At 45.2% G+C, this 12,825-nt stretch overlaps 2 protein-coding genes across 3 annotated transcripts; one reads left to right on the top strand and one right to left on the bottom strand.

The window, feature by feature from the left end:
• Window positions 1-7,700: 7,700 nt before the first annotated feature.
• Window positions 7,701-10,698, bottom strand: LOC129589450 (uncharacterized). 2 transcript variants are annotated; one of them, XM_055484224.1, is made up of 5 exons: window positions 10,463-10,698; window positions 10,249-10,305; window positions 9,330-10,030; window positions 8,472-9,257; window positions 7,701-8,358 (listed from the first exon to the last, which is right to left on the bottom strand). In XM_055484224.1, the coding sequence occupies exons 3-5, from the start codon at window positions 10,020-10,022 to the stop codon at window positions 8,191-8,193; spliced, it is 1,647 nt and encodes a 548-aa protein (XP_055340199.1). In that variant the 5' UTR covers window positions 10,023-10,030; window positions 10,249-10,305; window positions 10,463-10,698; the 3' UTR covers window positions 7,701-8,190. The 2 variants fall into 2 exon arrangements, with proteins under 2 accessions (XP_055340199.1, XP_055340198.1); XM_055484223.1 differs by having other exon boundaries at window positions 9,330-10,698.
• A 356-nt stretch (window positions 10,699-11,054) lies between these two features.
• On the top strand, window positions 11,055-12,762 carry LOC129589452 (ropporin-1-like protein). Its single transcript, XM_055484226.1, has 5 exons — window positions 11,055-11,409; window positions 11,578-11,692; window positions 11,765-11,926; window positions 12,110-12,285; window positions 12,348-12,762. Exons 1-5 carry the CDS (start codon window positions 11,261-11,263, stop codon window positions 12,535-12,537), a joined length of 792 nt encoding a protein of 263 aa, XP_055340201.1. The 5' UTR covers window positions 11,055-11,260; the 3' UTR covers window positions 12,538-12,762.
• Window positions 12,763-12,825: the final 63 nt, after the last annotated feature.

Below are 12,825 nucleotides of genomic sequence, written 5' to 3'. Positions count from 1 at the left end.
TTGGCTTTACCTGTCGTTAGTACTTTTACCTCTGAGCGCATTCTTGCGCTGTCACTGTGAATATAAGCTTAGCTTTTAAAAAATTAACTTCATCTCGATTTTTTATTTTATTTTGTACTTTTTCTATTTATTTCATTTTATTGCGGCCTGTAATAAAGAGAATGGGGATCTGATCGGCCGTTATCAAGATCAGTGGCTAAATAATTATTAAAGACCTCACACTGTAATCGGCACACCCAGGGAAAACTTTTAAGTGACAAAGCGAAGTGCTTGGAGCAGTAGTGAAGCGCTACCAGCTCTCAGCTCACCACTACTGTCGATCCGTCCAGAGTTCGTGTAGGTTGTTTCCAGATTTAATAACAGATACATACAATGAATTAATGAGTTTTTGTAGTGAGCGAAAGGTTGTTGGAATCCACTAAACCGCATGAATTTCCCTTCCATTCCTATATTTTTTGCACTAGATTTCCGCTGCCATATGCAGCAATTACCGTTAAACAACTGCTGCTACGCTTGCTTTCATCAGCTTATTTTTGATTGAGCAAAAAATGTAAGGCGGCATTCATAAACTACGTAACCCAAAAAACAGACTATTTTGACCGACTCCTTCCTTCCCCGCATTAATGCTTGCTGCTCATGCCGATATGAGGGCAAACCAATAATTTAGACAATCGCATAGTACGTTTTTAGCTCTACAAAGGTAAGATAAGAGAGGGTTGACATCAACTGAAGGTTCATTGACACACTATTTTCAGTGACTGTACTTGCAGCTATTGCGTTAAAAATGGTCAAATTGATTCTGCGTACTGTCAATCCTTTGCATTCTGAAACTTTTGAAATTATTTCGGCACTTCTTGAAATTTTTGCTTGGTTGCTTCTGTGCCGTATTTCACGAGGAACGACTTCTAGAAGCCAAGTGCTGCTAGACTTAGCTAATTTCCATACGGTGCGATCCCTAACACCTGAAGAACGCTCCATAGCGCAACACGGAGACGGTGAGTTGGAAGTTTACTACCGTATTTCTCGAATTTAAAGCCTCCTCCAAAATTGAAGCCTCCTCTATCGTATAAGCCTCCCCCCACCTTAGTTCGAAAATTTAATAGCCTCCTCCCTATTAGAAGCCTCTCTCTATATACGGTGTATAGCAATTACGCTAGTTTAAAGGCTTTGAAAATTTAAAGGCTAAGGCTATTTTGCCGCAGTAACAACAATATGCGGCACAATAGCTGGTTGGCTATTTTGCCGCACACTGCGGCTCACCAGCCATAGGCTATTTTGCCGCAGTTCGAGCGGCAAGGCAGCTTGTTAGCTATTTTGCCGCAGATTGCGGTTCGATAGGTTTTCGTCACTTGGTAACCCATTTTGTCACACTTCGCGATTCCTTGGTAAAAACCAACTGAATCTACGCCGTTACTTTTTATGGATATTTGAATCTTTGTATCTTTGTATATTTAAGGGACATTATAGAATAAAAGGGACCAGTGCCGTATATGACTGCGTAATATACTCGTATACTGTGTTGACGGAAAGTAAAAGTGGTAGTTCTTAACTATAACTTTAACCACAAAACAAGCAGGTATAACAATGAGATGGAAAGCAACAGGAAATGGTAGGCCGATCGATGGAATGATCGATATCACACACAGCAAAGCAACACCTTATATCCAAGTGCAACCGTGTTGCAACAATTCTAGAATGTTCATTAACTTTCACGATGACAATAAACATGAGAACAGCCTCTTAGATTGTAAGCGTTATGGCCAAAGCCATAACGAACTCATCCATACACAAACAGGGAATTAAACCAAGCTGTATTGAAACGCATCATACCCAAACACAAGTTTAGCAATAAAGCTCATAAACATCGTCGCCTTTCAGATGACCGCTATGCGCATACCGGCGTAAAAGAATGATTGTTGTACTCGTACAAAATTTGTCCTCTTAACGGTATAAAAAAATTATTAAGTGGCGCAACAACGGCTTGCCGTGCTCGTTCGCGCGTAGCGTGCTGTGTAGAGTAGTAAGCGGATGCTATCTACTACCATTTCGATACGACAAAATTCTTACAACAGCTGTTAAGTTAATAATACTAAATCCTCCTAGCAGATTCGTTATAAATTATTTATAAAACCGTTATTTAAGCGTTACAGTGAAACTTCTCTACAACATACACCCTCCGTTCCAGGCTTTCTGAATGTTACAGAATGTACAGAGGGTGTATGCTCCCCAGGGGCACTGCCCTAATGAGCTCAGGGGCACGGCCCCCGGGAGTGTTATTTAACCAAAAAACAAACAAAATATCAGAGTATGGACATTATCGGTCTGAATGCTGGTTTTGCTGCCCTTTTGTATGCTTGGAGCTGGAAGATCCGGTACTGATCGGATTAAAAACAGAAGCCGGGACCTTATTTTAGAGACACCGAAATGGTTTTCTTCACCAGCCTAGTAAACCGTATGTTACGCAGGGGTTGAATAAGCTGGAAAAGCTGTTACCGGTTCCATAAAAGGTGTATGTTATAGCTGTAAAGGGGTGAATATTATAAACAGAACTGCTCCTGTGTTATAGTCTACCGGGTGGTTTGGTTCCCAGCTTCTTGTATGCAGTAAAGGGGTGAATGTTATAGGAAGGTGAATGTTATAGAAATGTTAAGATGAGTTTCACTGTATAGGCACCCCCTAAAACCCTTGTTTCTTATAGGCACCCCTTTTCGCACCCTGTTTATTATAGGCACCCATTTTTGATTACTATCGTATATAGTACAATATGACCCGAGACGTTCAAGATTTTCCTAAGGGATTTGTACATAGTTCAATATGACCCGAGACGTTTAAGCTAATCAGAAAAGCATCGGAAAAGTCTCAGCTCAAAGAAAGGACAGCCGGCGAAAAAGGTTACCGGGGATCCGTTGACGAACTACAACGAGAATTGTCCTGACTGCAAGCGTAATAACGCTTTGTCAAATGAACGTTATCCCTGCTGGGGTTGCGTGATCGCCGTGCCGATGCCAAATCAGATCTTGATAATTCCTCAGGAAGCGCAACGCGGCAACCTTGACGTTTTCCGACATTTGGTCCTGGGATAAACATGGACGAAACTGTCACCGGAAGATCGGATGATCCTTGAAGACAAATACCGAATGTTGGTCGGACGCAGACCGGGTTGGGATATCATCCTTGAACCCCGGAAAGATGCACCTAAAGGTCATAGTGGACTTGGAGTACCGGTTTTGTTGGCAATACTGAAAGACCTGATGAAAAAGAAGCGGCTGTGATAAGACAATCGCTGATACAGCAAATCGATGTCATTCTGCAAGATCCGCTCGCAGTCACGAAAGACGAATATGCCATATTCTTTGCGGAAAAGGTCAACCTGTCGAAAGGAGTTAGACCGTTTCAGGTCATTAAAATCGCGATCGAAGAACGCATTGATAAGATGCGAAATTTCCGACAGCAAGAGAAGGACCTTATTCAAGCACTTCGGAATTTTAAGAAAAATGAGTTCAAACGTTCACAATCGCCTCCTAAGGATGACAGATATCACGGCTATGAAAGGTCGTCAGACCGCTCGCAAGAAAGTCACGAGAAAGGTCACGGGACTTTAACTGTTACGACAGATACAGCGGATACGCAAAAGATACGCGTACATCAGAGCAGAAGAGAAGGGACGAAGAGCGCATCCGACGAGAACGAGAGCAAAGAGAGAAGCGCCGCCAAGAAGAAGCAGAAGATAAGAGATTGGCGAAAGAATATAGTAAGATCAATGAAACCTGTAATCGACAACAGGAGCAGGCTGCAAAGGAAGCGCAAAGCAGTGAAACAAATCCGAGTAGAGAAGGGCGAAGCGAAGGATCGGGCAAATCAACTTCGTCAAAAGGCCCGTATGACGATGAATAGGTGCGAGATACACTGCATTCCGGCGAATGGGAATTCGGAGATGGCAAAAGCAATAGCGGTAAAAGGTCATCCAGTTCGCAAGGTCACCGCGCACCGAAGAGTCCGCGAACAATGAAGTCGACGGTTCACGCTGTCTGTTCGACGTTCGAATCAGCCGAGAAACCATCAGCGAAGCAGCCAAATGAGCAGATGGAATGCAGTCCGTCATCCTCAAACGCAACTGAAGTTTACGTAGACGAAGATATGCCACCATCAAGACGAAATATCATTTTCGATTTTGACCGTCAGTTGACGAGCGCAGAACGGCAAGTAATGCACCGCCAGAATCAGAAGTCGAGAAAGGTCGGGCCCGGAATTGGACTCACCAGAGCCAGTCGCTCATCACCATCGAGCTGATTTTTGAAATGAATGACCTCACCGAACAAACCAATGAGATCTGCCGTTCAGTGGGCATTGAGCCAGAGAATAAAGAAGGAACTGATAAAGTGTACTGGCTTCTTTTCAACCTAGAACAGGTGTTGGTAGACTGCGGATACGCGAAGGAATATGAGTACGGTCAACGGGAAGACTTGATCATCACGCAACAATCTTCAAACTTGAATTACTTCCCAACGCGAGAATGCGGACTCGTCAATTTGATTGATCTTAGTCTCTTGGAAACTGCCCTGGATGCGCCAGACCCAACAGGGATGACGCAGTTCTGCTACAGGGACATCAAGGAGAGACGACTCCGTGTAGCGCAATTCATGTTACGCCATGTGAATCCGGCGTTACGACTCCTCGCAGGAAGAGCTGCGTTAGGATTCTCAGTTCAACCAGACTCACCGCCAGACCATCGAGTTACGATCCAGAAGATCTTAGCGGCAAGGCTGGGTCATCATGAGACGCATCATCAGCTGCGAAAGAGCGCTCAAACAAGAACAGAAATTCCGCCGGCACTAACAGCACAGGTCATAAAAATGGGAATGTCAATCGCAAACTTTAACTCTTCTGAAACGGTGAGGAAGCAACTGAAAGATTGCCAGAGAGCAATGAATGATGAATATCTTCGACGCCAGTCACAAATGTACGCTCATCAATGCGCGGAACGGATAAGACGCACGATGGGGACGAAGTTCATCCAGCCGTCAGACCTTGTCTATTTCATCCAAGAGATCAGCGTTAACAAGAGCAGTCACCGTCCAGAACTTGAGAGACGACCTCAGAACAATGACATGGGAAAGCGCGGACGGCGAAATCAACAGCTGCATATGGATTACGTCGACATATGTCAAAGGATATGCGAAAATCCGCACGACGAAAGACTGAAAGCGCAAACGATTGACGCCCGGGAACACTTAATACGCATTCAGCGTCGGCGCAGTCGAAATCGAAACAGTAAATCTTCAACCGGAGCGAAGGAGACGTGTTGCAAGAGAGAGAAAAGGAACCTCGAGTTCGGACGTCAGATCGTAACGAAAAAGAGAGACGACGTTTCGATTGGAACCGCGACAATGGTTCAAATGACCAGTGATGACCTTAAGAGCATCGCTGATGTGCTAGTTACGGCCGTCAGTCGGCAGAACAGTGAACGGTTATGAAGGTACAGTATCAGGGCGGAAGGACGCAACTTTTTAAACTGTCATATCGTTCCTGTCTTGTTGTTTGCAGAGTTTTGTTACAAGGGGATCAATGCTATCTTACATCTGTCGAGCTACGGTGGTCAACCGGCCCTCAAAGAGAAAAAGTTCGGTGACAACTGGCCTTCCTCATTTCAACATAACGTCACTTTCGGGGTGTAGTTGCGGCCTGCTGAGTCGGCACACTCCAGCGGAATGTCAGAAGGGACAAGGGAGAAAAAGAGAAAGAGTCAGAAAGGAAGAAACTTGTCACATAACGAGGTTACAGCGACAAAATATGTCTGCCTTAAGAGAAGAGTTACGGCAGTTAACCGGCCCTCTAAACTGGTAAGGAAAGAAGAAGAAAAAGTGCAAGTCATTGGAAGAAGGTTACGGCGTCACACCGGCCCTCTTCTCCACTAAAGAAAAAGAAAGGATATGCGACAGAAAAAATGAAGAAAATGAAGAATGATGGATGACCTTTTCAAGGGAGACAAGCAGAATTGCTTAAAAGCCAGAAAATCGGCTAAGTTTCTCCATGCCCTTTAATGGTGAAGTCAGTATGGAAAATGGATGACCTTTTGGGACCGTCACTGCCCAAATGGGTCGCACATCAGAAGAGAAAGGATGACCTTTGAGAACTTCACTGCTCAAGGGAGTCATGGGAACAAGAAAATGACCTTATCCAGGTAGGAAGCAATCTAGCTTGTCTTCGGCCGTCCCTACATGACCTTCGAAGGATCTCAGTGTTACGAAAGACGTACGTTGATACGCAAAGAATCCAAAGATGAAGAAGCAGTATTCCTAAAGTCGTGCAATGATACGCATCTTATTCCTAAAAGCAGATCTCATTGTGATGAAAGATTGCTCACATAGCAGAATGGGCCAAAGCGGATTACGGTTGACAGGACCCAGTGACCTTTACGAGTCGGAGGATCTTAGTCTCCTTGATTAAGAATTCTGTTGATATTTTTTTACTGTTTACTTTTGTTACGAGATCTCTTTATTCACATGTAAGATGGAATTTGTGATGTTAAAAGGAGAATAATCTCGATGTTTTTTTAATCACACAAACCAGCCGTGATGGATTCCCAAGGAACTGGAATTGGAGACTAGCCTCGAACGGAGCTCGGCATCCCTCCCAGAGGCATATGAGCGCAGGCGTACTATGGGTACACCCTCGCTAGTCTGTTGTGTTTTATTGCGCGCCCGCCTTATGCGTGGCAGTGCCTTGGGGTTCTGTGTGCACCCGCACAGTGCAGCGGTTACGTGCGCCTGCTGTGGTCAACAGTGCGAAGTTGGCCACGTGGAATTTCTATTGAAATTAGTGTTGTCATAAATCTCTAGCAAACACGCCATATTTTCGCTTTCCATAGCGTAGGCGCTTACAGCATTGCCAGATTTTCTTGGTAGACGGAGTTACGTCAACTCCGATTCTACGACGTGAACCTTGCCAGGTTCCCGTCTTATAACGGCACACGGGATTGCTTTTAACACAAGAGCGATTTTAATAGGTGCTGTACTAACCCACGTGCGGTGTGCAGTACCTACAAAAAATACCTGTACACGTACTTATCCAAGTAATGTGTATGCGAACCAGAACGCAACGCACACATGAATTATTGTACTACAACTCGTAAGTGCACTGCAAACTAAATTTCTACGACATTTTCTAGTACAGATTTTGGTGTACAGAGTTTTCTTGAAAACGAAAAACTCCTGCGTATAGCGTTGGCCTTTATTCTTCTTCCCGAATTTGGCTCTGGGCGCGTCGTTTTCTCCTTCCTTTCGGTTAAAATCGTCATGCACTAAGTGTGTTTAGTGCGAATCGTTTTGTCATTTTTGACAAGTTCCTTGAATACAGTGTTACGCGTTATTGTGTACAGTACTTACTATACAAGTATTCGTAGTTATTTACGGCTGCGACTTGGTGAAAAACTTTACAATAAGGCGATTACGATGTCCTTGCTTTCCTTTTTCCCCACGGTTTTATTTTGGAAATTTTTCGAAATTAGGTATGTGGGTTCTGGTTTCATGCAAATAGCCAAAAGAGTAGTCCAGCTATCAGACGGCGGCAAAATAGCTGACAAGCTGAACACTCGCAGTGTGCGGCAAAATAGCCAACAAGCTAATTGGCCGCAAAAACTGCGGCGAAATAGTCACTCCGAAATTTAAAGGCCTCCTCCGCAATATAAGCATCCTCTGCTGTATAAGCCTCTCCCCAGGCACCTTTGAAAATTTAGAAGCCCAGGGCTTCTAATTCGAAAAATACGGTATGTCCATCGTATCGTGTACGTTTGGCGTAAGTGTCCACTCGTCTGGCTCGTCCACCAAAAATGTCTTGATGCCATTAAATACTATCCAAATAAACATTAACTTTACTCCAATTTGGCGATCGCAGTGCGTTACTACGTTGCAGACGTCTGAACATTTAGAAACACGCCATACATTTTCCCTTGCGCCGACTCTATCGTGCCTTTTCGAGTACGAATGTCATTACATGAATGGCCAATGTATTAACCCAATTATAGTACCACGAAAGGGTACAGCGAATTTTGCGATGATAACATAATTCTGCTCCCAAAAACAAGCTCACACCGCTGGCGAAAGTAATGATAAACGCAAAGAGTGAAAGGACTGACGCTGCCGTACACAGCAAGCACGGACGCTTCTCGAACCTCCGTTGACATTCATCAGGCTAATCAGCAAACCAAATTCGCTTGTTTCCCACCAGTTCAACCAGAAAATTCAGGGAAATCCGCGACAGCTTCTCCAACTGCAAATCCCGCAGACCGTCCACGCACCACTTCTTCCCCCGAAAGTGTGCCGATGGGCGTGGATCAGCTGACTGTGTTGCACACAGTATCTGCAAGATCAATCCGAAATCGGTGTTGGACAAAGCGTCAATATCTTTTAGCAAGCAAGAAACTATTCAAAAACAGTAAATTCTACCTCGCACATGGCATTCTCGAACCTCACCTCTTTATTGCAACGGTATGGCAACCGGTATAGCTTCTGGTCGTTCAATGCCTGAACCTTCATCGCACTCGGTACCGGCATCACCGCATCTAATGCGTCACACAATGCGCAGCGAAACTGATTTACTGGCAGTCGCGTCAAAGGGATTTCCATCCAAACGAGAACCCAGTAGTCCCAAGACATCACGCAGTTGGTCATGACGACGGTATCACACGGCAGACTGCTGCAGACCGCAATAAAATGCGACAGGCGACCACAACTGTATTCCGGATCCGTCCAGGTGTCTGATGGATCCCGCGGATGCTGGCGACAGTCACCAGCGACTGTACCATTCACGACGTGGCCGATCTGCAAGGGAAACGTTAGCTTGCTCAACTGCAGAGTGAGCAGCCGGATTCTGGTTCGCTGGTCCGCCACGTAGCGGATCATATCGCACAGCTCCATCATGTCTCCCATATTCATCTGCCTGTTTCGAGCGTCTATCGCAATGTGTCGAGTGCCTGGATGCAAGCATTTATACAGCGTTGCCAAGTTTAAGAACTCCCAGCTCTTGTCATCGTAATCCCCGACCAGAATTCGGCGCCGCAGCGCTGGTGCGTTTAACAGGGCGTTCCACACTGCGCAGACCGCGCGCAACTTCGTCTGCGTCACCGTGTCCAAGGACGAAAACACTTCCAGCCACAATTCCCCTGGCAGCGCCAATTCTTCGGTGATTGTCGCGGACTCCCGTGGCCAAATATCCGTCAGGATCGAGAAGAGATACCAAAGAGTGAGCTTTGTCTTTTCCTAAACACCATACAGCACAGTCTATATGTATTTTGTATAACTCTATAAGTATTTTGTTTGGGAATAACTCACTTGGGACACGTATCGTAGTTGACCATGCACGAGGTCCAAGAAGTGAATACCATTAGCATAGCCACTACCAGATGAAAGCTCTGCAACATATTCGCAGGAATTCAGTCGTTTGACCAGCGCTTCAGCTTTGTGGGCTGAAATGTAAGAAAATTCGTCATCCAGCTTGACAGTGCGCTGGACGAATGTCCCCGGACGAATATGATCTGATGGTACAGCATCATCGTCATCTGCAGAACGCTTGTTCCTCATCATCCGACGCAGAAGAAGAGTTTTGTCCACTGGTATGCGAAGGCGTCCGATTGGAACGAAATCTGAACACAGCACTCCGTCCTCCTTCCGTCGCCAATGGACTACAGACCCCGCGTACTGCTCGTGCGCCGCATGGCGTTCGAAACGGTCCGTTTCCCCGGACAACCAAATCCACGGTCCCAACGGCGTCTCTGGTACCTGGACTTCCACGGAAAGGGCCGAACGATATCCGTTGTAGTGTACATTGTATTTATCCACGGGTGTGTTATTTAGCCGGAAGACGCTGTTGTACGGAACGTGTTCCCGACGTCGGTTGGGGCAGAGCATGTCCACGAAGAGACCATCGTCCGCCAGGTCCACAACGCGCGCGTACCGCATCATCCCGTCGGCGCCCAGAACCTCCACGCTGGTGCCATGGCTCGTTCTGCTCAGCAGCCTCAGCATGATGTGTCCTGTATGGGCAAGCAAAGTATAACGCAACGAACCACGATGTGCGCAGTGGATTCGATGATGTTCCAATAAAATCCTCCTAACGTCGTGACGCTCGTATAATTTGTAAGCACTTGAAGAAGACCAGAGAAAACAACAGCTCCGGTGTAATGCCTGGTGCTAACAGTAGCAACTAGCAATCAAGCAGAAAATAAGAAACTGCACACTCGCACAGTCTTACCGCATTAGCATAAGCCGAAAGTGCTAGTGCAGCTTGGTGATCACATTTCATTATACTCTGGAACCACAGAGTAAACCAGTATGTAATTAAGCATAAGCTGATTATGTTCGAAAATTCCGATATCCGGCTGCAGGACTCGGCTAATCAATTTACAAGTATGCATTGAAAAGCTATTTCGGCTGCTTTGGATTGGATTAATAGAAAAAGAACGAACCATGGCTAATACTCGTAACAGAATGCTGTTGCATTTAAAAATATCATCCATCAGAATGACTACACAGCAGCTCTCGCCATTTTTACGGAGCAAGGTGCAACGCGGACATCTTTCCTGTTTTAACTAGATTCCTCGTATTGATGAGACCATTACAGGATTTGCCGCAGCTAATCTTCTCAGTTCCAAAAATATGGTGAACCTTATAATACATTACTAATGTTTTTTATTTCATTTAAATATTTCTATATTTGTTGGCTTAACAGTGCTTTTTATAACCAGAATATTATTCTACACTGTATTGATAAATATTTTTGTATTATCTAGAACTTAGTTTTTTTATGCTTTACACAAGCATTTTCCAGGAGAAAATATCATTATAGTACTTAAGCGGATGCTCCTCTATAAACGAGGCCCTGGTAAGTAAGTTGATATTCTATAATATCCGCTGCATTCATGCCAAAAGGTCTAAGCGGAAATACAACAGAACGCAGGTTGTGTAAAAATAACGTTCCTGCATTGTTGCATAGAGACCGAAATTAATCAGACGTCAGTGCAGTGCAGCATTGTAAATTCTCTCGTGTGCGTTTCTGGCTTTTCAGGGTGTGTATCAGAACTGCTAGTACCGTACTTGTGCGCGCACAGGGTTTTATCAAACGTACGATATAAGTATTTCTTTATCCGGTTTTTGCTAATTCATTCAGTGAGGAACTTCGTCTGTCTTCGAACAGCGACCCTGCCGCGGATGAATTTTAGGGAACGTGTACATGATTCATCGTGAACTGTTTTATTGTAACCAAAATGGACCCGACCAACCTCGTACAGTTGGATGAACCGTTCTACACGGCCGAGCAGATTGTTGTCCCGCCCGAATTGCCGGAGATCCTCAAGCAGTTCACGAAAGCGGCGATAAAAACACAACCACCGGATCTCCTTGAGTGGGCCAGCAGGTAAGCTTTCACTTACATTTTCTTCTGCAGCTTTTTTTCGCATCAAAATTATACAAATAAAATACATTTATTGTTAATATGGTGCGCATTATCTACATCACGGTTATTTTGACACGAAGGAGACATAACTCTTATGCGAAGCGTTACGCTTTAGTTACCGTCTTCCAGCTACTTCCGCGCTCGCGCCACTGGACAGCGTCTGCCTATTAAAGATCGCCTGGAGCTGATTCCGGACGATTATGATGATCTTACGTTAGGTCTGCTCAAGATCCTCCATCGTGAGGCATGTGCCACCGAATTTTCGATTTTATTGCTTTTTTAAAAGAGAAAATTGGATAATTGTTGCGTGTTACAGCTTGGGCACAAGAATGTCGTCAGTCTGGCTGAAATCCAGGAGCACTGGACCGGATTGGGACTGGGACCGGATAAGTTCACCGAGTTGGTGGATGTGGGAAATTTCCCCGCCACGGTGGAATGGCACCGGTTTGTGGTGATTGCGTGCGGGAAACTCGGCGAGGTACATTGTTTTTCCGTAATGTAGGCCGTTTTTAATGCAGGCTTGATTTAATGCAGAACAAATAGTAAAGGCAATTTTTTTGTCCTGCTTGTTGCTGATGCGGTTGCGAAACACGATGCATCATACGTCCAGAAAACGTCAATACTTGTTATTATACTGAAGTACATTTTTATGATTTTCCAGCAAATCGAAGACATCTTCAAAAACTTTTGCCTGGTACTAACCAACGAACCCGACGGCAGTAACGCCCTGGTACCCTTCAGCCAGTTCCAGGACGCATACTCCTTCGTGGCGCAGACCATCGAGGAGATCGACGACGCCACCCAGGATCATTTTCTTGCTTACATGAACTCCGTAGCGTAAGTTCACGAATTGCTCTTTACGCGATAGTCGGTTCTTGTTTGACATGACAGTTTTGCAGGGAAAAACAGGGCGGGATGGTCCATCCCGGCAACATCACCTACCGTGACGCTCCGCCGATGGTGGCCGGCCCGCAGTCCAGCCGACAGGGAAAACGCTCGACGAAGCGGTCGATGAAGGGCAGTGTCGGGCGGTACGGGGATACGGAAACGTCGGATTCGTTTACGCAGGGCACTACCAGCAGTGATTGAGGAAATTAATTTTTAGCGTTTTCTGGATTTGGTGTTGCAACGAGAATTGGCTATAGTTAGTGGGCTTATTGCATAACGTAGCTGCAGCCTGCAGCAATAACGCGAAGGAAAAATTAATGTCGTATTTTGTAATATATTTTGATAGAATTTAAATGAACCACGAGTAATTCTTATGTTACGGTACATACATTGGAGCTACGAACGCTTTAACCAGTGTGTGAATAAAGCTATGAAAATATCCTGTGCTTGCATCGAACCGTGCCAGTTTTAGAACCCTGGCGTTGTAAT

This window comes from Paramacrobiotus metropolitanus, unplaced genomic scaffold (assembly GCF_019649055.1).
Source record: "Paramacrobiotus metropolitanus isolate TYO unplaced genomic scaffold, Prichtersi_v1.0 Parri_scaffold0000035, whole genome shotgun sequence".
Taxonomy (NCBI): domain Eukaryota; kingdom Metazoa; phylum Tardigrada; class Eutardigrada; order Parachela; family Macrobiotidae; genus Paramacrobiotus; species Paramacrobiotus metropolitanus.
Note: the sequence above shows the minus strand (reverse complement) of the source record. Positions and strands in the feature narration are given on the sequence as shown.

Coding starts and splice junctions, on each gene's coding strand:
- LOC129589450 (XM_055484223.1), bottom strand. CDS start 10,022: ATGCTGAGGCTGCTGAGCAGAACGAGCCATGGCACCAGCGTGGAGGTT. Junction 9,258..9,329: donor AACTACGATACGTGTCCCAA/GTGAGTTATTCC, acceptor TATGGTGTTTAG/GAAAAGACAAAGCTCACTCT. Junction 8,359..8,471: donor CATACCGTTGCAATAAAGAG/GTGAGGTTCGAG, acceptor TTGATCTTGCAG/ATACTGTGTGCAACACAGTC.
- LOC129589452 (XM_055484226.1), top strand. CDS start 11,261: ATGGACCCGACCAACCTCGTACAGTTGGATGAACCGTTCTACACGGCC. Junction 11,927..12,109: donor CGTGCGGGAAACTCGGCGAG/GTACATTGTTTT, acceptor ATGATTTTCCAG/CAAATCGAAGACATCTTCAA. Junction 12,286..12,347: donor GCTTACATGAACTCCGTAGC/GTAAGTTCACGA, acceptor ACAGTTTTGCAG/GGAAAAACAGGGCGGGATGG.